The sequence below is a fragment of the Leopardus geoffroyi genome, chromosome B3 (genome assembly GCF_018350155.1).
Source record: "Leopardus geoffroyi isolate Oge1 chromosome B3, O.geoffroyi_Oge1_pat1.0, whole genome shotgun sequence".
NCBI lineage: Eukaryota > Metazoa > Chordata > Mammalia > Carnivora > Felidae > Leopardus > Leopardus geoffroyi.
This window is the reverse complement of record NC_059337.1, coordinates 147,655,025-147,680,635: the sequence shown is the minus strand read 5'-3', so window position 1 is coordinate 147,680,635 and position 25,611 is coordinate 147,655,025. Positions and strand designations below refer to the sequence as shown.

Genomic DNA, 25,611 nt, shown 5'->3' with positions numbered 1-25,611 from the left:
GCTTCTGGCTGTGTGCCAACAGCTCAGAGCCTACAGATTGCTTGAGATTCTGTGTCTCCCTCTTGCTTACCCCTCCCCCTATCATGATCTGTCTCTGTCTCTCTTTTTCAACAATAAATAATAAATGTTAAAAAAAAAAAAGAGCAACATGGTTCCTGAGTGGCCTTTTCTGGATGGCCTCTGTCACTGAGGATGTTTTCTGCATTCACCCATGTTGTGACGTGTATCAGTCCTTCCTTTTTAAATTCTGATTAAATGTACGTAACATAGCATTTACCACATAAGTCACTTTAAGCATACAGTTGTCTGCCATTAACTGCATTCACACTGTTGTACATCCATCTCCAGAACGTTGTCATGTTCCCCGAGGGAAACTCTGTATCTGTTAAACCCTAAATCCCAATTCCCCTTTCCCCTCGGCCCCTACAGCCACATTCTACTTGGTGTCTCTGAGTATGACTTTTCTGGACACCTCACTTAAGTGGAACCATAGTGTATTTTCCTTCTGTCACTGGCTCATTTCACTCAGCATAATGACTGCCAAGTTCAGTCGGGGTGCAGGTGTGTGTCAGAACTCTCTTCCTTTTTAAGGCTGAATCATATTCCATTGTGTATATACTACATTTTGTTTATTTACTCACCTGTGAATACTTGCTTGGGTTGCTTCCATCTTTTGGCTGTTGTGAAGAAGCTGCTATGAATACGGGAACATGAATACCTGCTCAAGGCTTTGCTTTAAATTTCCAGATGTAAGTGCAGATGTGGAGTTCTGTGATAGCTGTCTGAGAAACCAGTATTCTCTACAGCCACAACATTTTACTTTATTTCTTTGTATGACAGAATAATATTCCTGTTTAAGGGTCTGCCCCAGGTTGTTTATCCATTCACACACCGATAGGCATTTGCATAGTTTCTACAATTGGGCTATTGTGAACAATGCTGCTATGTATGTGCACATGCACTTTGTTTAAACAACTGTTTTCAATTCTTCGAGATATACATCTAGGAGTAGTATTGTTGGGCCATATGGTAATTCTATGTTTTTATCTTTTTTTTTTGGGGGGGGGGGGAATTGCCAAACTACTTTACACATAGTCTTCACAATTTTACATTTCCACAAGCAAGATTGAAGGGTTCCAATTTCTCAACATCTTTACCAACATTTGTTATTTTGTAGTTGTATTGATTAGAGCACTTGTAATGTGTGTAAAAGGGTATCTCACTGTGGTTTAAATCTCCATTTCCATAAGGACTATTGATGTTTTAATATCATTTCAAGTGGTATTCACCATTTGTATGATTGCACTGGGGAAAGATATATCCAAATCCTTTGTCCATATTAAAAATTGGGTTGTCTTTTTGTTGATGAGTTGTAAAAACTCTTTATACATTCTGCATAACAGGCTCTTACCAGACAAATATTGTGCGAATATTGTCTTCCATTAGGCTTTGTCTTTTCACTTTGGGGATAGCATCTTCTGGTGTACAAAGGTTTCTAATGTTGAGAAAACTAAATTTATCTACTTTTTCTTTCCTTGCTTGTGCTTTGGTGTCATCTCTAACATTGCTAAACCCAATGGACATGAAGATTTATCTCGATATATTGCTTCCAGAGGACATAATTAAAACATTTAAACTGTTGATCCATTTTGATTTGAGTTTGTATATGGTGTGAGGTATGGACGCAATTTCATTCCTCTGCACATGGATAGTCAGCTGTCTAGCACCCTTTATTAAAAAGACCATTGTTTCCCCAAAGTCATGTTGTCTGCTCTTGTCAAAATTCAATTGACCAAAGATGAAGAGGCTTATTTCTGGGTTCTCCATTAAATCTCACTGACCGGTACGTATCTTTATTTTTGTAATGTTTATTTATTTTTGAGACAGATAACACACGAGGCTCAGAGAGAAACGGAGAGATAGGAAACTGATTGGTGTGCAAAGGAAAGGGTTTGGATAGACCTGAGAATGATACATGTCTTTGACCTGTGGTTTTTTGGTTGTCCTATAACTTGATTATGTTCATCTAAACTCATAGAATCTTATAATAAACATGGTCATTTACCATATTTAAGTTACTTCTCTAAATATCTCATTACTTTGAATATGAGATAAAATTTTATAAAATTATTTCTATAAATACTTATGTCTTCACGCTGTGTATTGTGTTCCTCCTTAGCTTGGTGGTTGTCTGATGACCATATAGAGTAGATAGATAGGATGGACCAGTTTTGTAGGGGGGACAGATTTAGTTCAGTTCATGAAAGTGACCGTTTCTAATGCAAGACTGTGGGGTCAAGGGGCTGAGATGGGGTGCAAAATAATAACATCATGGGAATGAACTCAAGGCTATTGTGGAGAGAGTCTGTCATGTTTTATCTATACAGTTCTTTCCTCAATGCGAAGTATTATTAGGAGACCTGCCAACCTGACAAACTGTTGTTAAATCCACAGGAAATGAATGGAAGAGTCCAGAAGGAGGCTGGCAGGTGGTGGATGCAGGGAGGGAGCCTGGTGCACAGAAGCTCCCTGGTGGTGGAGCAAGGGCCTGGAAGGAGCTGTAAATGTTAGGCCAGAGGGACGATGGTCCAGATCCAGGACAGAGCTCTTGTCCCTGCACATCCCAGAGCTCAGGACATCCTGGGAAGGGAGACCCTGGGAACAAATGGGAGTGGAAGCCAAAGCCCCAGAGGGAGGAGGAATCTACAAGGAGGCATGTGCTACCCTATGTGGAAGCTGTATTCACAAAATACTGAAGTCATAATTATTTATTTTGTATATCTAAAGTTGGTGTCAAATATTCTTTTCCGTATGAAATTATGGTCTTTTAAAAAATATTGCCAATAGTGGGTAATTTCATTCAAATACATTCGTAATGATGTGACTCCTCTATAATGACTTTAATATAACATAAAAGTATCTATTAATTATCTATCATCTATCTACCCTCTATCATCCATCACCTATCCACTTATCATCTATCTACTATCTAGCATTCTGATCTCTATTTGAAGTCTATTCAGCTAACTCAGCATTTATCCTCTTGGCACATGCCTTCAGGACTATGAACACATTTTCTACAATTTCTTTAGGCTCCGGACTTTTAGATTCCAATGATGTCCAGGTCAGCCAACCCATTTTCATTAATGTGGTTGTTTTAGTGCCATTAACTTCTTACCTCAGATACTGATGGTCTCTGTGCCATATCAGTGAACAGTCCCCCACTTTTCTGCGACATCTGTGCCTCCTCCCTGAGTTAACAGCCCCTTGTGTTGGATGGGGATTTCTCAGGAGATGGAGACACCAGCCATGCATGGGGATCATATCTGCAGGTGACAGAAAGGTGTCCATGTCTTGGTGTCTGTGCACTCAAAGATGTCGGCACTGCTTCCAAGCTTTGCAGATGACTGAGGAAGCAAACCCCATCAGCAGAGAACCATCAAGATCAGAAGTCTCCAGGTGTGCCCATGCTTTGCAGGTAGTTGTCAGGTGAGGTTAATACATCAGTGTGGAAACTAAAAGAAATGTGATCCTGGGAACAAGTGTCCTTTGCTTGTTATATTTACACCAGACTGGACATCAATATAGATTTTTCCTATGCAGTTATGTGAGGAATGACTGTGAAAATTGAATGTATTTAAAGACTTGATTTGGAAAGTTTTCTGGAGAAAATATGGATCCCTTCAAATATCTTTCAGACAGATAGAGTATAGTGAATTGTGATCCACTCATTTGTTCACTATCTGATCAGAAAGGTGAGGCCATCACTTGACCTGCCTCCAACACAATTCATAGACCAAGTGTTGCCTTGACCGAGGACCAACAAGCCTGCGGATCCACAAAGAGATACCCACAGGTGGACCTGGAAGGGCAAGGGGAGCCCGACTCAATTTGTGTCCACTTATAAGGACATGCTCCCTCCCACACAGGCAAACTTCTCAAGATCTAGAGTCAACTCCAATCTCAGGGTGTGGGAGCCCACAGCTCTCTCCTCAGACAGGGCTGAAGTCCCTGAGGAAGGCAGAACTGTATTCGAGAAACAGAAGACACTGTAGGGCCTTCCTTGTGCTTGGTGAGAGGTCCCAATGGTGAGGGTTTCAGGTGTCAGATGTGGGATGATGGGAATGTTTGTGACTGCTGGTGACTGGCCCAGGCTGAGTCTCCTTGTCCCCAGGGGTCCTGTCCCAGGTGCAGCTGCAGGGGTTGTGCCCAACTGGTGAGTGCCTTGAACACTCTGACCTCACTAGCAGCATCTTGGGGTTCTCCCTCTCAACCAGTAATTTCTGGTGGAATTGGATCCACCGACCCCAGCAGAGTGGATGCAGTGGATGGTTCACATACTATCGTATATTCTATATCACATACTAGGGTCCAGACCACAAGAGCCACATGTCCATCAGTTAGGCAGTTTGTTAGGCAAGAGGGAAGAGGGATAAAGCAGGTGCTGGCCACCCCCTTGGAGGTTCCCCCAGGATTAACAGCCACACAATCAGAACCACCTCTAAGTGTGAACAGGACAGGATAGGCCTAGCCACAGAGCTGGCTCAAACACCACAAAGGACTTCTGAGAGCTGAGCATGGGCCCAAAAATTGCAATTTGCCCTTAGGTTACCTAAAAGTCACGAGGGGGCATTCAGGACAGCAGGGGTAACTGAGATCTCCTGGGGTGCTCAGGATACCAGGGGGAGCTGAGGACACCAGGGTCGCTCAGTTCTGCATGGAGCACTCAGACCTCCAGGGGAATGCTCAGGTATCCATGCGGCATTGAGGTCACTAGTTGCCACTCAGTTCACCTGGGGCACTCAGGTCATCAGGAACACGCAGGACACCAGGAGCTACGTAGGTAACCTGGGGGTTCACAGGTCTCCAGGGGGCACCCAAGGTCTCAGAATTCATATCCAGAACCAGTGTTTCAGGGTCAGGTTTCCTGTGAAGCATCTTTCTCATCATGCCCTGCAAGCTTCATCCTGACCAGTAAACAGCACACACTGTTTCCTAAACCATTTACAAACACAGATTTCTTCTAACATTTAGAGTGAACAGTCATATAGTAGTGCCGACCTTGACAGAGACCAAGCTTGGGGATAAATCAGCTCATATACAGACCTGTGCCTCACAAGTACACGGGCCACCATTTAAGATATATATAAGTGATTTTCAAACAGAGGAGACTGACTCATTCAACTGATCTAAATTTAATATATTTGAGCAGCTCCTCTCTCCTTTTATTTCCTTAAGGTTTTCCTTTGATGCCCATGAAGAGAGACCATGAGTAAAGACCCTTGTGGTTGTTGAAACCCCACAGCATCTTCATCAACTCCACAAATTTCTCTCAAGAATTCTCAGTATATACACGTTCCTGTGAGAGAAAAGAGTAGTTTCTACCCTTCACTCCTTTTGTTCTCCATCCAGTTCAGGAAGCCAGAGACAACCAGTGGGGAGGCACACTTAGTCAAGTCTTACAAAACAGTCAGCCAGGGGTCCATTCTACTGAAGTAGTTAAGGAATCATCCACTGGATCCACCTGTCTCTGCACCTGCCACTCCACAGAACATGAGGCCCAGACCGTCCTCACACTCAGCTGGACATGAAGTCAACTGTATGGGAGCAGATTAGGAACTCAGTTTAGTGGGTTATTTCACCACAGTTTTCCATAGTAGCTACACGATGTTGCACTCCCATCAAGTGAATTCTAGGATTGCCTGTTCTCCACATCCTCAGCAACACTTGAGATGTTCTCGTTGTGTTTGCCTTATTTTATAATAGTCTTGCTAGCAGTTGTGAAGTGATATCTCAGTGGATCGGGGGTGGAATTCTCTGATGATTAGTGATGATGAACATCAAGTCATATGCTGGATGGACATTTTTTCAACCTTAATAGCCAAATGGATATTTACATGTTTGACCCAAATTTTAATCAGGTGATGTGCTTATTGTTATGATTATAATTGTGATTTTTGCTATTGATGTTAAGGAGTCCCTCCTGTATTTTGGATATTAACACCTTTTCAATATTTTTAATGTAATGTCTCCCATTTCATAGACTGCCTTCTCACCCTGCTACTGTTTGATTTGCCCCCTTTCTAGTTTGATGCAGTCCCCCTTGTCTGCCATGGTTCTCTGTGATTTTGCTTTTGTATCAAATAAATCATTGTCAAGAGAATGGCATGATGTTTGTCCTGTGCGTTTTCTTCAAAGGCATTTTGGGTCAGCTGTTCTGCTTAATCTTTAATCCATTTTGAGATATGTTTGTGTTGACGTATATGTATGATGCAAGATTACGGCCAAATGTCATTATTTTGCATGTGTATATCAACACCATTTTTTAATGTTTCTTTTATTTTTGAGGGAGAGAGACAGATCATGATCAGGGGAGGCACAGGGATAGAGGCAGACACAGAATCCAGGCTCTGAGCTGTCAGCACAGAGCCTGATGTGGGGCTCAAACCCACAAATCATGACAAAAATACGCCTCTGGAAGTTGGATGCTTAGCTGACTGAGCCACCCAGGCGCCCCTAGTCAACACCATGTTTAAGAGACACAATCCTTTCCCCACTGTGCATTGTGGGAAATCTCATGGAGGATTTGCTGACTGCATCTGCACAATTCTACATCTTGGCTCCGTAATGAGCTCCACTGGTCTATATGACTCATTCCATGCCAGCAGTACACTGTTGGAGTTAATGTACCTCTGCAATATATTTAGAAGGAAGAAGTGTTCTCCTTCTTCCAGGTTCTCTCCTCTTCATGATTTTGTTTTTACTTCCATGTGTTTTGTGGTTACATATGAATTAGTATATTTTTCAGATTCCTTTTAAAAAAAGGCATTGGTATTTTCATTGAGATAAAAAAATAAATATAAAATTAATATAAAAAGATACAACAGAGAAAAAAAGTCTATCACAAATACAGAAAACAAATCAACTTCATTAAAATTTGAATTTGGAAAGATAAGTGAAATTTAAAAAACATAGCTAGCCTAGGGAAATTGGTAAGATTCAAACAAATGCGATCGGAACTGAAAAAGGAGACATAACTGAACTAAACACATGAAAAGGATCATAAAGGAAAAACTTAGATATTTATAAGTCAACAATTAGATCACCAAGAACAAATTACACATTTTCTAGCATTACGTAATCCACCAAGACTCTTCCATGCAAAATACAAAAGGAACAAACAAAACTCAGTAAGAAGATATCCTTAATATAAAACCTTCACCCTCCAAAAAGAAACAAGGCGTTATTAAAATTCTACAATATTTAAAGAATAATTAATGCCAATACTTCTCAAACTATTACAAATTGCTGATGAAAAAGACCACTTCCAGATGCACTTTATGAGGACACCTTTACTCTCACAACAAAGCCAGAGAAACACACCACAAGAAGGGAAACTACAGGCCAGTGTCTCACATACACATACATGCAAAATTCCTTGATTAAGTCTGAGCCTACTGAATTCAATAGCACACTGAAAGGATCATACATGATAATCCAGTGTGATGCATCCCTGAGATGCAAGTATCCTTCAACATACACAAATGCAAAAATGTGATGTCCTCCATTAACAGAGGGAATGATTGAATCAAAGCCATCCTTAATTTGTTCATAAAATCATTAGACACAGTTTTTTCATGAACAAAAAACACATCTTCATCGTTTTAAAATAACTCAATTAAAAAGGAGAAGGAAATTACCTCCACATGATCATGGCCACTATGAGAGCCCACACCTGACAGCATATTGAACATAAAATACTAAAACCATTCCTGCCACATCAGGAGCCAGGCAATGATGGTCATCCCCAATAGAAGTATTCCACATGATAACGTGAAGAATAACGATGCCGCCTCAAACCATATCATCGTGTCACAGTCCTTATTTGGAAGAAAGTCACGGGACAAACAGCCAGTCCAAGGACACTCAGACCCTCCTGTGTCCCTTGACAGCAGGATATAAATCTCCCTTAGGAAACTCCCCTTCCCTGTACCAGGAGGGGAGAACCATCCTTAGCACCAGAATAAGGAACTCAGGGACAAGAAGGTTGTGCAAACAAACCTAGTTACTTGACTAATTAAATACCCGAAAACCACACCTTTGCCTTGACTCCTGCCAAATCCAATGTTTTGTTGTCTGAAAGTCACAAGTGCCACCTGCTTTGTTCATTCTCTGGGTGTCATACTATTAGGAAGCCAGGCACTTCCAAAATGAAATTTATTCTCCCCTTTAGAGCAGTCTTATGTCAATTGAATACTTACACCGGGTGAAAACCCAGAAGAAAAGAAGGGAAAGGCATTCCTCCCCTACAACTGGAAGAAGTACCCACAAACTTTGGCAATAAAAAGAAATAAAAGACATTTATATCAGTAAGGAGGAAGGAAAATTATTTGTGTGCAGATGACATGATCTTAAACGTAACAAAACCCTAGAGATACCACAAAAAATATTAGAACCAGTTTTTTTAAATGAGGAAAAGTGCAGGATGCAAAATGAACAAAGAAAATGAATAAAAATAAACCACCTGTGATTCTACACACCAGCATGGAAATAAATACAAAACAAATAACAAAATTATACAACTGAAAATGACACAGAATAAAGTACTTGGGATTAAACTTCATAAAATATGTAAAATAATTGTAGAGCGAAAATGACCTTTGTTGATGAAACACATGTAAAAATGCACAAGTTCCGCAAATATACCTGTGCTCACTGATTAGAATTATTCATATTGTCACAGCACCATCCACACAAACTAATGTAGAAGTACATCCCTAAACCTGCCATTCGCTTTTAAGGAATCAAATCTAAGTCTGCAGTGTGATATATATGCAAGAGGACATGCAAATAGGGCCCTCTCTGTGCTGATAAAACCAGCCCAGCCCGACCTTGCAACTGGGAGAGGAGCCCCAGCTCCAGGGGTCCCAGGTGTTCCCATTCTGTGATCAGGACAGAACACAGACACCTCACCATGGAGTATGTGCTTGGCTTGGTTTTCCTTGTTGTTTTTTTTAAAAGGTAATTCATGGTGAACGAGAGACACTGAGTATGTGAGTGGATATGAGTGAGAACCAGTGGATGTGTGACAGTTTCCTGACCAAGATGTCTTGCGTCTGCAGGTGTCCAGTGTGACGTGCAGCTGGTGGAGTCTGGGGGAGACCTGGTGAAGCCTGGGGGGACCCTGAGACTCACCGGTGTAGCCTCTGGATTCACCTTCAGTAGTTCCAGCATGAACTGGGTCCGCCAGGCTCCAGCAAAGGGGCTGCAGTGGGTCGCGTATTTCAGTAGTAGTGGAGTAGCACAAGCTACGCAGATCCGTGAAGGGCCGATTCACCATCTCCAGAGACAACGCCAAGAACACGCTGTATCTGCAGATGAACAACCTGAAGTCTGAGGACACGGCCACATATTGCTGTGCAAGAAACAGGGTGAGGGGACCTCGCTGGGAGCTCACACGCAAACCTCCCTGCAGGAGGGTATCAGCACCACCAGGGGGCGCACACTATGCACAATTCTGCTTTGTGTTGCCAGGAGCAGGTGCAGATGGAGGTTACAGGCAGGTTTCCTGTCAGGGTCTGGGGCTTCCTGTCCACACAGCAGTTTCCCCAGGGAGCCTCTCTGGACACAGGATTCTGTGCTTACCTATTAACTCTCTGAATTAGATACCTGTTGTCATAGGAAAACTGCACTAACATGCACAAAAGACACAGTTGTTTGCATTGCTTACTCCTGTCCCTCAACATTAGTGAATTACAGATTTTCTGAGGCACAACATCTGAGCCATTAGAGGAGTCCCAGATGCACTCCCTGTGCAGCCAGGACCACAGGATCCCACAGCTCCCCATTAACTTCACCCAGCGCTTGTCCCAATCAAACAACGTGACACTCCCCCCTGCACTTGCTACTCAGGACGTTAAATGAGCTACAGCTTTATTCAATTCCTCTAAACAAGAGATAAATCATCTCCATGTATTAGTCTGGATTCTCCTGAGGAACAGAACCCAAAGCACATTGGTTTCCATAACTAAAGAGGTTTGGAAGTCCCATGATCTACTGTCACAAGCTGGAGACCCAGGAAAACCAGTGGTGTAATATGTCTGATTCTGAACTAGGGTCTAGTCTCAGAAAGTAGAGATCTGATGATCTAACTCTCATAACAAGGGCCAGAGGGGACCACTGTTCCAGTTCAAACAAGCACATGGGAATTAAAAATGAGGGAATTCTTCCTCCCTCTGCATCAGATTCTATTCAGAACCTTAATGGAATGGGTGATGTCTAGACAGGAACCATGGAAGGAAATGCCAGTCTCTTCTGGAAACACATCACAGACATCCACGGAAACAGTAGTGAATCTGGGCACCCATGTCCCAGTCAAGATAACCCAAAAAGTTAATCATGACAAGTCAACTTCCTGTAAACGTGGAGCTCAAAGAATGAAGACTTGAATTTAAATTAAAAATAAAACAAGAAAATTAAATACATACATATATGAACTATTGGGACTACCTCAAAATAGCACGCTTCTGCACAGTGAGGGAAACAGTCAACAAAACTAAAAGGCAACCTATGGAATGGAAGAAGATATTTGTAAATGACATATCCTCAGGGTTACTATTCAAACTATGCAAATGTTTTTAAATTATTTTCACATTATCAGTAGAGAGTGTGTCCATGCCGTTCAGCATACTGTCATGTGAGAAGCAAAATTCGTTTTTCCACTTTTGTTTTGTGTTAGGATCTCACTGAACATGAGACCAACACTCTTCACAAAACTTGAACCATACAATACAGTACTGTTAATTAAGGGATAATGTTGTGGAGACCCCTCTAGAACTTAATCATCTTGCATAACAGAAAATCATAGCCCTTGAGATCTACTCCTCATTGCCCCACGCTGCCAGCCCCTGACAACTGCCCTTCCACTCTCCATTTTATTGTTATCAAATCCCAAATTCAGCTGAGTATTTCTGGAAAGGTCAATGTTCAAAGCTTTAGTTTTGGTGGGAAAAGAAGTTGAGCTTTATTTAGGAGGCCAGCCACCTGGAGAAAAGGCAGACTCTTCTCCAAAAGCCAACTCTGAGGGTTTCTACCCAACTCAGGGGATTTTAAAGGACTAGACGGTACTTAAACAAGGGAGTTCCATGGTCGATACCATCTTTCCATCATGTGCAGCCTGCCATGGTGCAAGCTGCCAATGTAACCTCAACTCCCCTGCATCTCCAGCTGAGGAGAGAACCTCACAAGCATGGGAGAAGACTGCCAGAGGCCAGGAAAGAACCACAATAAGGGATTAGAGGGGAAATCCCCTGGGGCTCACACATGTTCAGCAGTACTTTCTGTTCTCACCAGATGGCATAAGAAAATACTAAAATACAACCTTGTACTTCACCAATCATGACACAGAATACTGGGAAATGTTCCCTCAGTAAACTCAGAGGAAGCTTCAAAGTAACAACCAAAAGGATCAAATGGCTTGCAAACTAATAGCAAACCAGAATAAGACATTTAAAATTACAAAGCAATGTTTTTCAACACGTACAAAGGCAAAATTGACGTCTACCTCCACATCCCAAGGAAGTAGGAAGCAGTGGTCTCCATAATGAGGAAAAGTAGTCATCCAAAGAAAGTGAACTGGCAGTACCACAGGACATGGAAGTGGTAGAGAAGTTCATGGTGTTAAAACTGTATATTCTGTATTCAAGGAGCTACAGGAAAGATGGAATGTGTTGAATAGAGCCATGTCTCTGGGTCCAAGTCCCTACTATGTCCATGTGAGTATGCTTGGACAGGGCCCGCCTGCCTCTGCCACATGTGCCCCAGCTAAACTGATGTGCAGGGTCACACAATACCACACCTTGGGACTGTTACCTAACCCCACACGTGGCCCCCAGGTGTAGGGTGCCGACTGCCCAGCACAGCCCTCTGTTCTGTCAGATGGTCTAGATCTGCTTTGCTGAGGATCCTCCATTTATCCATTCTCACTGGCAGATGTCCCTGAGCAGAGGCATGAGGCTGGCAGAGGGCCAGGTCACCCTAAGTGCGTCCCTCTTGCTGTTTGCATTCTGGGCAATGTTGGCTCCTGTCCAAGGTTCTCAAGATCATCCCTCATGGTGCTACATCTCCTCTGAGGTGGTATTTCCCAAGAAGGAGCTGAACCACAGCAAGGGCATTCAGATGCCTCGCTGGCTGTCCAATAGCCTGTGTTTGGGGGGCAAGAGACAAAACTTCATTTTTACTTTCAATTTCTATTAAAAATATTCCTATTTGGGGAGAGAGGGGAAGATGGCGGCTTAGGAGAACACCTTATCATGCTGATCGCTTAGATTCCATGCACATCTGCCTAAATAACCCAGAAAACTTCCAGAAGACTAGCAGAACAGAGTCTCCAGAGGCAGCACATACAAGAGGCCTATGGAAGAGGGTAGGAAGGGCAGAGAGGCGGTGCATGCTATACAGACGGGAGGGAGGGAGCCAGGGTGGTGGAGGGGGAGACCGCCCGGGAAGGCACAGCCCCCGAAATCTGGCTTGCAAAAGCGGAGGGGCCGTACTCTGTGAGTTCTGACAGCCAGCGGGGCTTAACATCTGGGATGCTAAAAGTCAACAGCTCTGCTCTCAGAGAGCGGGGAGAGTAAGAGGACACCTGGAGGCGGAGTTGATGAGTCCCGGAAGACAGAGCTCAGCTTGGCAGGAACAAAGGCAGTGGCCAGCGCCATCTCCCTCTCCCATCCCACGGCCGAAATCCCAAAGGGAACCAGTTCCTGCCACCAAACTTGCTTGCATCACGCAAACACCCAACACTGTGCTTCTGTGGATCCATCCCTCTGACGGGTCTGCCTCCCTCCTGGTGCTTCAGGGCCCCTACCACAGGGGACCACTGATGGCAAAGCGAGCTAAGATACCCCTCCCACCACTGTGCACCTTGCGGATCCACCCTGGTTAATATGCCAGATCCTGTCGAAGCAGCACCCCAAGCCTGGAAGTGTGCAAGCAGCACAGACAGGGGCCACACCACTCCACAGTGAATCTTGCCCCTGGGAGAGGGTAAGATAAGGTACACACCACTGTGACTGTGGCCCCAGCGGTGGGCTGGGGGCAGTCAATGGGTCTGACTGCAGCCCCGCCCACCAACATAAGTTACACCAGACAGCACAGGGGAAGAGCCCTGCAGTTTGGAGCCACCACAGGGACTACCAAAAATGATGAAATGGAAGAACTCGCCTCAAAAGAAACTCCAGGAAGTAGCGACACTTAACGAATTGATCAAAAATGATTTCAGCACTATAACACAACAAGAATTTAGAATAATAGTCATAAAAGTAATCACTTGGCTTGACAAAAGCACAGAAGAAAGTAGAGAATCTATTACTACAGAGATCAAGGGACTAAGAAATAGTCATGAGGAGCTAAAAAATACTATAAATGAGGTGCAAAATAAAATGGAGGTGGCCGTAGCATGGACTGAAGAGGCAGGGGAGAGAATAGGTGAATTAGAGGATAACATTATGGAAAAAGAGGAAGCTGAGAACAAGATAGATAAAAAAAATCCAGGAGTATGAGGGGAGAATGAGAGAACTAAGTGATGCAATCAAATGGAATAATATCTGTATCATAGGAATTCCAGAAGAGGAAGAGAGAGAGAAAGGGGCTGAAGGTGTACTTGAACAAATCATAGCTGAGAACTTCCCTGATCTGGGGAAGGAAAAAGGCATTGAAATCCAAGATGCACAGAGAACTCCTTTCAGATGTAACTTGAATCGATCTTCTGCATGACATATCATAGTGAAACTGGCAAAATACAAGGATAAAGAGAAAATTCTGAAAGCAGCAAGGGGTAAACGTGCCCTCACATATAGAGGGAGACCTATAAGACTCGTGACTGATCTCTCTTTTGAAACTTGGCAGGCCAGAAAGAATTGGCACGAGATTTTCAGTGTGCTAGACAGAAAAAATATGCAGCCGAGAATCCTTTATCCAGCAAGTCTGTCATTTAGAATAGAAGGAGAGATAAAGATCTTCCCAAACAAACAAAAACTGAAGGAATTTGTCACCACTAAACCAGCCCTACAAGAGATCCTAAGGGGGACCCTGTGAGACAAAGTACCAGAGACAACACTACAAGCATAAAACATACAGACATCACAATGACTCTAAACCCGTATCTTTCTATAATAACACTGAATGTAAATGGATTAAATGCGCCAACCAAAAGACATAGGGTATCAGAATGGATAAAAAAAATAAGACCCATCTATTTGCTGTCTACAAGAGACTCATTTTAGACCTGAAGACACCTTTAGATTGAGAGTGAGGGGATGGAGAACTATTTATCATGCTACTGGAAGCCAAAAGAAAGCTGGAGTAGCCATACTTATATCAGACAAACTAGACTTTAAATTAAAGGCTGTAACAAGAGATGAAGAAGGACATTATATAATAGTTACAGGGTCTATTCATCAGGAAGAGCTAACAATTATAAATGTCTATGCGCCGAATACCGGAGCCCCCACATATATAAAACACTACTCATAAACATAAGCAACCTTATTGGTCAGAATGTGGTAATTGCAGGGGACTTTAACACCCCACTTACAGAAATGGAGAGATCATCTAGACACACGGTCAATAAAGAAACAAGGGCCCTGAATGAGACATTGGATCAGATGGACTTGACAGATATAGTTAGAACTCTGCATCCCAAAGCAACAGAATATACTTTCTTCTCGAGTGCACATGGAACATTCTCCAAGATAGATCATATACTGGGTCACAAAACAGCCCTTCATAAGTTTACCAGAATTGAAATTATACCATGCATACTTTCAGACCACAATGCTATGAAGCTGGAAATCAACCACAGAAAAAAGTCTGGAAACCCTCCAAAAGCATGGAGGTTAAAGAACACCCTACTAACGAATGAGTGGGTCAACCAGGCAATTAGAGAAGAAATTAAAAAATATATGGAAACAAACGAAAATGAAAATACAACAATCCAAACGCTTTGGGACGCAGCGAAGGCAGTCCAGAGAGGAAAATACATTGCAATCCAGGCCTATCTCAAGAAACAAGAAAAATCCCAAATACAAAATCTAACAGCACACCTAAAGGAAATAGAAGCAGAACAGCAAAGACACCCCAAACCCAGCAGAAGAAGAGAAATAATAAAGATCAGAGCAGAAATAAACAATATAGAGTCTAAAAAAACTGTAGAGCAGATCAACGAAACCAAGAGATGGTTTTTTGAAAAAATAAACACAATTGACAAACCTCTAGCCAGGCTTCTCAAAAAGAAAAGGGAGATGACCCAAATAGATAAAATCATGAATGAAAATGGAATTATTACAACCAATCCCTCAGAGATACAAACAATTATCAGGGAATACTATGAAAAATTATATGCCAACAAATTGGACAACCTGGAAGAAATGAACAAATTCCTGAACACCCACACTCTTCCAAAACTCAATCAGGAGGAAATAGAAAGCTTGAACAGACCCATAACCAGCGAAGAAATTGAATCGGTTATCAAAAATCTCCCAACAAATAAGAGTCCAGGACCAGATGGCTTCCCAGGGGAGTTCTACCAGACATTTAAAGCAGAGATAATACCTATCCTTCTCAAGCTATTCCAAGAAATAGAAAGGGAAGGAAAACTTCCAGACTCATTCTATGAAGCCAGTATTACTTTGATTCCTAATCCAGTCAGAGATCCAGTAAAAAAAGAGAACTACCGGCCAATATCCCTGATGAATAAGGATGCAAAAATTCTCAATAAGATACTAGCAAATCGAATTCAACGGCATATAAAAAGAATTATTCACCATGATCAAGTGGGATTCATTCCTGGGATGCAGGGCTGGTTCAACATTGGCAAATCAATCAACGTGATACATCACATTAACAAAAAAAAAAAAGAGAAGAACCATATGATCCTGTCAATCGATGCAGAAAAGGCCTTTGACAAAATCCAGCACCCTTTCTTAATAAAAACGCTTGAGAAAGTCGGGATAGAAGGAACATACTTAAAGATCATAAAAGCCATTTATGAAAAGCCCACAGCTAACATCATCCTCAACGGGGAAAACCTGAGAGCTTTTTCCCTGAGATCAGGAACACGACACGGATGCCCACTCTCACCGCTGTTGTTTAACATAGTGCTGGAAGTTCTAGCATCAGCAATCAGACAACAAAAGGAAATCAAAGGCATCAAAATTGGCAAAGATGAAATCCAGCTTTCGCTTTTTGCAGATGACATGAAATTATACATGGAAAATCCGATAGACTCCACCAAAAGTCTGCTAGAATTGATACATGAATTCAGCAAAGTTGCAGGATACAAAATCAATGTACAGAAATCAGTTGCATTCTTATACACTAACAATGAAGCAACAGAAAGACAAATAAAGAAACTGATCCCATTCACAATTGCACCAAGAAGCATAAAATACCTAGGAATAAATCTAACCAAAGATGTAAAGGATCTGTATGCTGAAAACTATAGAAAGCTTATGAAGGTAATTGAAGAAGATTTAAAGAAATGGAAAGACATTCCCTGCTCATGGATTGGAAAAATAAATATTGTCAAAATGTCAATACTACCCAAAGCTATCTACACATTCAATGCAATCCCAATCAAAATTGCACCAGCATTCTTCTCGAAACTACAACAAGCAATACTAAAATTCATATGGAACCACAAAAGGCCCCGAATAGCCAAAGGAATTTTGAAGAAGACCAAAGCAGGAGGCATCACAATCCCAGACTTTAGCCTCTACTACAAAGCTGTCATCATCAAGACAGCATGGTATTGGCACAAAAACAGACACATAGACCAATGGAATACAATAGAAACCCCAGAACTAGACCCACAAACATATGACCAACTCATCTTTGGCAAAGCAGGAAAGAACATCCAATGGAAAAAAGACAGCCTCTTTAACAAATGGTGCTGGGAGAACTGGACAGCAACATGCAGAAGGTTGAAACTAGACCACTTTCTCACACCATGCACAAAAATAAACTCAAAATGGATAAAGGACCTGAGTGTGAGACAGGAAACCATCAAAACCTTAGAGGAGAAAGCAGGAAAAGACCTCTCTGACCTCAGCCGTAGCAATCTCTTACTCGACACATCCCCAAAGGCAAGGGAATTAAAAGCAGAAGTGAATTACTGGGACCTTATGAAGATAAAAAGCTTCTGCACAGCAAAGGAAACAACCAACAAAACTAAAAGGCAACCAATGGAATGGGAAAAGATATTTGCAAATGACATATCAGACAAAGGGCTAGTATCCAAAATCTATAAAGAGCTCACCAAACTCCACACCCGAAAAACAAATAACCCAGTGAAGAAATGGGCAGAAAACATGAATAGACACTTCTCTAAAGAAGACATCCGGATGGCCAACAGGCACATGAAAAGATGTTCAGCGTCGCTCCTTATCAGGGAAATACAAATCAAAACCACACTCAGGTATCACCTCACGCCAGTCAGAGTGGCCAAAATGAACAAATCAGGAGACTATAGATGCTGGAGAGGATGTGGAGAAACGGGAACCCTCTTGCACTGTTGGTGGGAATGCAAATTGGTGCAGCCGCTCTGGAAAGCAGTGTGGAGGTTCCTCAGAAAATTAAAAATAGACCTACCCTATGACCCAGCAATAGCACTGCTAGGAATTTATCCAAGGGATACAGGAGTACTGATGCATAGGGGCACTTGTACCCCAATGTTCATAGCAGCACTCTCAACAATAGCCAAATTATGGAAAGAGCCTAAATGTCCATCAACTGATGAATGGATAAAGAAATTGTGGTTTATATACACAATGGAATACTACGTGGCAATGAGAAAAAATGAAATATGGCCTTTTGTAGCAACGTGGATGGAACTGGAATGTGTGATGCTAAGTGAAACAAGCCATACAGAGAAAGACAGATACCATATGGTTTCACTCTTATGTGGATCCTGAGAAACTTAACAGGAACCCATGGGGGAGGGGGAGGAAAAAAGAAAAAAAAAAAGAGGTTAGAGTGGGAGAGAGCCAAAGCATGAGAGACTGTTAAAAACTGAGAACAAACTGAGGGTTGATGGGGGGTGGGAGGGAGGAGAGGGTGGGTGATGGGTATTGAGGAGGGCACCTTTTGGGATGAGCACTGGGTGTTGTATGGAAACCAATTTGACAATAAATTTCATATAATAAAATAAAATAAAATAAAATAAAATAAAATAAAATAAAATAAAATAAAATAAAATAAAATTCCTTTCGTAGGAGTCCCAAAAGAAGAGAGGGAAAAAGGGACAGAGGTTTATTTGTGCAAATTGTAGTTGAAAGTTGCCCTAACCCAAGGAAGGAAATGAACATCCAAATCCAGAAGGCACAGAGAACTCCTATCAAAATCAACACAAGTAGGCCATTACCAAGATAAATCATAGAAAATTGACAAAATATAGAGATAAAGGAAAAATCCTAAAAGCAGCAAGAGAAAAGAAGTCCCTAAGAAGGGAAGGCAAATAAGGTTACTTCCCTTCACAGAAATTTACCAAGAGAGAAGGGAGTGTCATCATACATTCAATGTGCTGAATGGGAAAAAAATGGGCAGACAAGAATACTTTATCCAGGAAGTTTGTCATTGAGAAGAAGGAGAGATAAAGAGCTTCCCAGACAAACAAAATCTAAAGGAGTCTGTGACCCCTAATCCAACCCTGCAAGAAACACTAAAGGGGACTCTTTGAGTGGGAAAGAAAGACCAAAAGCAACAAACACTAGAAAGGAACAGAGAAAATCTCCAGAAAAAAAATTCCTTTACAGAAACATTGTGATAACACAATTACACTAATATCATATCTTTCAGTAATCACTGTGAATGTAAATGAACTAAAAAGTCCAGTCAAAAGACACAGGGTATCAGAATGGATTAAAAAAACAAGATCCATGTATATTCTGCCTGTAAAAGACTCCTTTGAGACCTAGAGATACCTGTTGATTGAAAGTGAGGGGTTGCAGAACAATTTATCATGCTACTGGACATAAAAAGAAAGCTGTAGTACCATGTTCATATCAGGCAACCTAGATTTAAAATACAAAGACTGGGGGCGCCTGGGTGGCGCAGTCGGTTAGGCGTCCGACTTCAGCCAGGTCACGATCTCGCGGTCCTTGAGATCGAGCCCCGCGTCAGGCTCTGGGCTGATGGCTCAGAGCCTGGAGCCTGTTTCCAATTCTGTGTCTCCCTCTCTCTCTGCCCCTCCCCCGTTCATGCTCTGTCTCTCTCTGTCCCAAAAATGAATAAACGTTGAAAAAAAAAAATTTAAAATACAAAGACTGAAAAAAGAGATGAAGAAGGGCATTATATCCTGAAGTGGTCTATCCAACAAGAAGCACTAACAACTGTAAATATTTATGACCACAAATTGGGGCACTGAAATATGTAAAGCAATTAATGACATAAAAAAAACTCATTGATAATAATACACTAGTAGTAGGGGACTTTCACTTGTAAGTAGGGGACACCCCACTTACAACAATGAACAGATCATGTAAGAAGAAAATCAAGAAGGAAACAATGGCTTTGAATGACACAGGTGCAGATGGACTTAACAGATATATTGAAAACATTCCATCTTAAAGCAGCAGAATACATTCTTGTTGAGTGCACATGGAACACTCTCCACAATAGATCACACACTGGGTCATAAATCAGCCCCTACAAGTACAAAGATTGAGACTATGGCATGCATTTTTTCAGATCAGAACACTATGCAACTTGGAGTCGACCACAAGGAAAAATTTGGAAACACCACTAATAGTTGGAGTAAAAGACCATCGCACTAAAGAATGAAGCGGTTAACCAGGAAACTAAAGAAGAAATAAAAATACATGGAAGCAAATGAAAATGTAAGTGTGACAGTCCAAATCCTGTGGGATGCAGCAAAAGCAGATTTAAGATAGAAGTATATAGCAGTACAGGCCTAACACAATAAAAATAAAATTTTAAACACACAACCACTTTACACCTAAAGAAGCTAGAAAAGGAAGAGCAAATGAAGCCTAAAGTCAGACGAGGAGGGTAAACAATCATAGAGTACCTATAAATGGCATAGAAAGAAACAAAAACAGAAGAACGGATCAACAAAACTTTTAGGTTGCTTTCTGAAAGAATGAATAAAATTGAAGTTCCTGGACCACATTATTCAAACAGAAAAGAAAAAGGACCCAAAGACACAAAATCATCAATTTCATCGGACAGATCACAACCAACACCAGAAATACAATCAATTACAAGGGAATATTATGAAAAACTATATAACAACCAAATAGGCCATCTGGAAGAAATGAATACATTCCTAGAAACATGTAAACTACCAAAATTTCAAGAGGAAGAATTAGAAAAGGAGAATTACAGACCAATTTCCCAGGTGAACACGGATGCAAAAATTATCAACAACATACTTACAACTTGAATCCAACAGTACATTAAAAGAATCATTTACCAGGATGAAGTCAGATTTATTCCTGGGGTGCAAGGATGGATCAATATTAACAATCAATCAAAATTATACACCATATCAATAATAGGATAAGACCCAAATGATCCTTTCGATAAATGCAGAGAAGCATTTGATAAACTACACTATCTTTTCTTGATAAAAACCACCAAGCAAGTAAAGATACATGGAAAATTCTTCAACAACATAAAGGCCATATACAAAACACGCACTGTTAACATCATCCTCAATGGGGAAACACTGAGTGCTCTCCACATATGGTCAGGAACATGACAGGGATATCCACTGTCACTACTTTTGTTCAACGTAGTACTAGAAGGCTTAGCCTCTGCAACCAAACAATGAAAAGAAATAAAAGGCATAGACATTTGAAAGGAGTAAGTCAAACTTTCACTCTTTGTAGATTACATGATACTCTATGTGGAAAATCCAAAAGATTCCACCAAAAGACTTCTAGGACGGAGACAAAACTCAGAAAAGTTGTAGGATACAAAGACAACATCAAGTTATTGGCACTATATACATACACCAAAAATGAAGCAGAAAAGAGAGGCATTAAGGAATCAGTCCCATTTACAATTGCACCAAAAATCATAACATACCTAGGAATAAACCTAACCAAAGATGTTAGAGATCTGTATGCTAAAAACTATAGACAGCATACGAAGCAAATTACACAAGACACAAAGGAAGAGCATTCCATGGTCATGGATTGGGAAACAAATATTGTTAAAATATCAATACTACCCAAAGCAATCTACACATTCAATGTGATCCTTACCAAAATAACACCAACATTCTTCAGAGAAAAAGAACAAAGAATTTTAAAATTTGTATAAAACCAGAAAACACCGAATAGGCAGAGCAATGTTGAAAAAGAAATCCAAAGCTGGAGGCATCACAATTCTAGACTGCAAGCTGTATTACGAAGCTGTAATCATCAAGAAAATATGGTACTGGCACAAAAATAGACACATACATGAATGGGAGAGAATAGAAAACCAGATTTGCTGAACAGTCTGTTCAGCAAATGGTGCTGGGAAAACTGGATAGTAACATGAGGAAGATTGAATCTGGAACACTTTCCTACAGCAAACACAAAAATATATTCCAAATGGATGAAAAACCTAAATGTAAGACCAAAAAACATCAACATCTATAAGAGAAAACAGGCAGAAACCTCTTTGACCTCGACCTCGGCAACTACTTAATAGACATGCCTCTAGAGGCAAGGAAAACAAAAGCAAAAAATGAACTATTGGGACCTCATCCAGATAAAAAGCTTCTGCACAGTGAAGGAAACAATCAACAAGATTAAGTGGCAACTGACAGAGGAGTGAAGATATTTGAAAATGACATACGTGGTAAGAGTATCCAAAATCTATAAGTACTTAACAAACACAGAAGAACAAATATCCAGTGAATGGTCAAAAGACATGAGCAGACACTTTTCCAAAGAAAACATCTGGATGGCTAAGACACACATGAAAAGATGCTCAACATCACTCATCATTGGGGAAAAACAATTCAAAATCATGATAAGATACCACCTCACACCTGTCAGAATGGCTAAAATGAACAATTCAGGAAACAACAGATATTGGCAAGGATGTGGAGACAGAGGAACCTTCCTATACACTTGGTGGGAATGCAAAGTGGTGTGACCACACTGGAGAAGAGTTTAAAAAGTTAAAATAGAATTACTTATGTCCCACCAATTTCTCTACAAGGTATTTACACAAAGGACACAAAAATTCTGATTCAAATAGCTAAACGGGTGATGGAGATCATGTAGGTCACTTGTTGTGATGCGCACTGGGTGTTAATGTATGTGATGAATCACTAAATTTTATTCCCAAAACTAAAACTACACTACACTTAAACTAACAAAGATGTAAATAAATAAAATCTTCAGACATTAAAAAACAGGGGAAAAAAGGAAGGGGACAAATTTTGTTACAAATGGTCATAACCAATGGGATCTAGGGCAGTGAGTCTAACTACTTGCATTTACCCATTTTATCCCTAACTGGTAGTGGACATTAATTAACAAACATACTCACGATTCCCAATGTTGGTGCCACGTGAGTTGGAATTCAACCCCCAGCTGCCCTTCCCAGCTCCTCTGTGATCACATCTCATGGGCAGTCTGTCTAGACAGCTGGCATCTATGTATTGCCTGTGTGTAGACGTCCTTGCTCCTGGAGCAGGCCCGTTCACCCAGGTCTGTTGGGTACTTAAGAAGCACAGACGAGTGTCAGCTGGCATTCCTTGTACTTCCCATTCCTCACTAGGGAACAAGTTCAGACTTGAGGATGCATGGTTACCATGTGCTGTTCTACGGGTCTACACCACCTGACACCACCCATGTATTCCAGTACTTGCTTCTGAAGGGAATTTCCAAACAGATGACAATTTCACTAGTGATTTACACCAAAAAATAATTGGATCCAAGTGAGGGCACAATATTGGATTTTAGCTGTATCTTAAGGGGAACTTTGCTTTCATTCTTAGAAGACAGAGAAGAGGTTTATACCAGAGACAAGGTCACAAGGACGGATCCTCCCAGAACCAGCAGTGGACCATCGCCTTACTGAGAGAGGGTACATCTCACATACAATAGAGGCTGTGAATTTAAAACAACTGGAGGGAGTGACCTCAGAGGGTGGAGGGGCAACAGGGTGGCCAGAACATCTCTTAACCCTCAGGTGAGGGACCCCCCGAGTCATGTCACTTGTCCACAATACACTCAGCTTTGAGGGTGGCTATGGTTCTGGTCTTACATCCCAGAGCCCAGTTTGTAGGGCTGCCCCCGACCTCCCCTGGCTAGTGTCCAACATCGTACGATCAAGGCTGCAGAAAACAGGATGCATGTCAGCCCCAGAAGTCCTCTCTCAATGGCAATGACTCCTTTATGTGTCTTTCCTTGCTGTTATCTGTCTTAATGTTTCTTTCTTTACTGTTTCTCTTCACCTCAGAGCATTTTGGGGACATCCATGCATATCCACCCGGGTTCGGTTAGACACTCAGATCCAGAGGGAGACATGGACTTCATGCAAGAAAGTGTCTGTGCCTGGTGATGAGGGGTTTCATCCCACAATTCTCAAGGTATTCCCTCCCACAGATGTGCTGTCTTCAGGACCCACTCATCTTCAGTTCCGAGATGGACATTTGGTGACTGCCCATCTGTGTCCTGAACTCCATCCCCACACTCATACACATGGCAGTATATCAATATCTTGAAATTAATCTAATGTGGCAAGTCCCTTAGGCCACATAGGTTATTCTACACAGGTTCAAGAATGACATAGATGACCACAGTCCACACTGATGTCAGGGAAAGTTCACCTCCATCCCACGTGACCCTCACATTACCACACACCCAAATCCTCCAATATGTCAAATCATTAAATATGAAGTCAAGTCCAAAACGTACCTAAATTTCACTACCTCTAAAACCCCAAATCTAACCATGTAGCTTGGGTAGGGTGAGACTGTGGTACCTTCCACCTGGGGTGAAACTCTCTCCATCAGGCGACCTGCATTTCTAGAAAACCATTCATGTTCTTCTGAATGCTTCTGCATGGTAACCATAACATAACAGGTACTGACATTCCTATGCCAGAAGAAATGCAGTGTAATTGAGAAGTGCATCAGCAACAGGAAACAATTTGATTATCAATCTGGGGACACCCGTTAGCTTCAAAGACAGAATGCTCTGAATCTCAGTCTCCAACTTGTCTCTGGGATTGACACTTCCTTTTTTCTTAAAGGTGGTACATGTCTGAAGCTGAGCACATTTATCCCAGTTTCATGAAAGTAGAATCTATGAGCCCAAAAATCTTCTTTTGTTCTCTCGATTATCAAATGAAAAGTTCTTCTGACTCTTGCCAGCTGAAAAGGATAACTATTCAAGATTGTTGCTCACCAATGATTAAAGGAAATATAACTGTATATTTATAGGCAAGGAGCAGAGTGAAGGGTTCAAAGATGGAAAATATGTAGGAGGAGACATCCTGTGAACAGAAGGGTCTGCAGTGCTCATGATGGAAGGGCCTCACCCTTGCATGTTGCATAAATGGGGAGGGGAATAAAGGAGTCACTCTATCTCTGCAGGGGTCTGTGAAACAACAGGAGCACGGGGACCACCGGGGGCAATCACAACCACCAGGGGGAACTCAGAGACCAGGGAGCTCATGATCCAGGACAAGAGATTGGTTGAGGACTGGTCTCCTCTCAAGGGTTTTCAGATCCAGGCTCTGCACACTTATTCTGACACGAACACAGCAAAGAGTTTGGAAAAGCTGTGGAAACACACAAGTGTCCTCCCTGTTTAAATAAACCATGATAATGGGAATACACAAATTTTCCCAGGGTCAGACACTGGGATAAATACATCTTTGATCATTCTCACATTAACAAGAGTTTAGAAGAATAATGACCTCCATTTCATAGATGAAGAAATCTCTTTAATTAACATCATCCTTCCTGATCTCAGGTGTTTTGCCTTCAACATATTTTAATAAAATTCAACCATTTTAACGTTATTGAGGCTTTCTTTTTAAATCTTTATTTATTTTTAAGAGAGAGAGAGACAGACTACGAGCGGGAAAGGGGAAGAGAGAGAGAGGAGACACAGTATCAGAATATGAAGCAGTCTCCAGGCTCTGAGCTGTCAGCACAGAGCATGACACAAGGCTCAGACTCATAAACTGTGAGACCATAACCTGAGTCAAAATCGGACACTTAACCAACTGAGCCACCCAGAGGCTCCATATGGAGGGTTTCCATTGATGTCCACATAGAGTTCATGTGTAAATGACCCTTTGTGTTTGTAGAAAACCCCTGGCACCTCCAGCAGCTCTGTGAGTCTCTGTCGAGGCTTCTCACTCTCTCCAATTTGTGACAGAATAGACCTGGCTTCCATCCATCACTCTCCTGGGACTTCTAGAAGGTCAGGAACCTGCAAACCTCACTGGGATGTCCAGCCTTGTCCTGCATGTGATTCAGGACGCCGGTGGGTCCCCTGATGGGGAGCACACGTTCAGATACTGGGACTACTCTCACCTCATACGTGATCTTGGACATTCACACACTCTGTCTCTGCT

At 41.7% G+C, this 25,611-nt stretch overlaps 1 gene segment (V, D, J or C); it reads left to right on the top strand.

The window, feature by feature from the left end:
* Positions 1-8,821: 8,821 nt before the first annotated feature.
* Positions 8,822-9,397, top strand: LOC123584399. The segment is given in 2 exon segments: positions 8,822-9,021; positions 9,123-9,397. Coding segments are annotated over 2 exon segments (315 nt in total).
* The last annotated feature ends 16,214 nt before the right edge of the window (positions 9,398-25,611 follow it).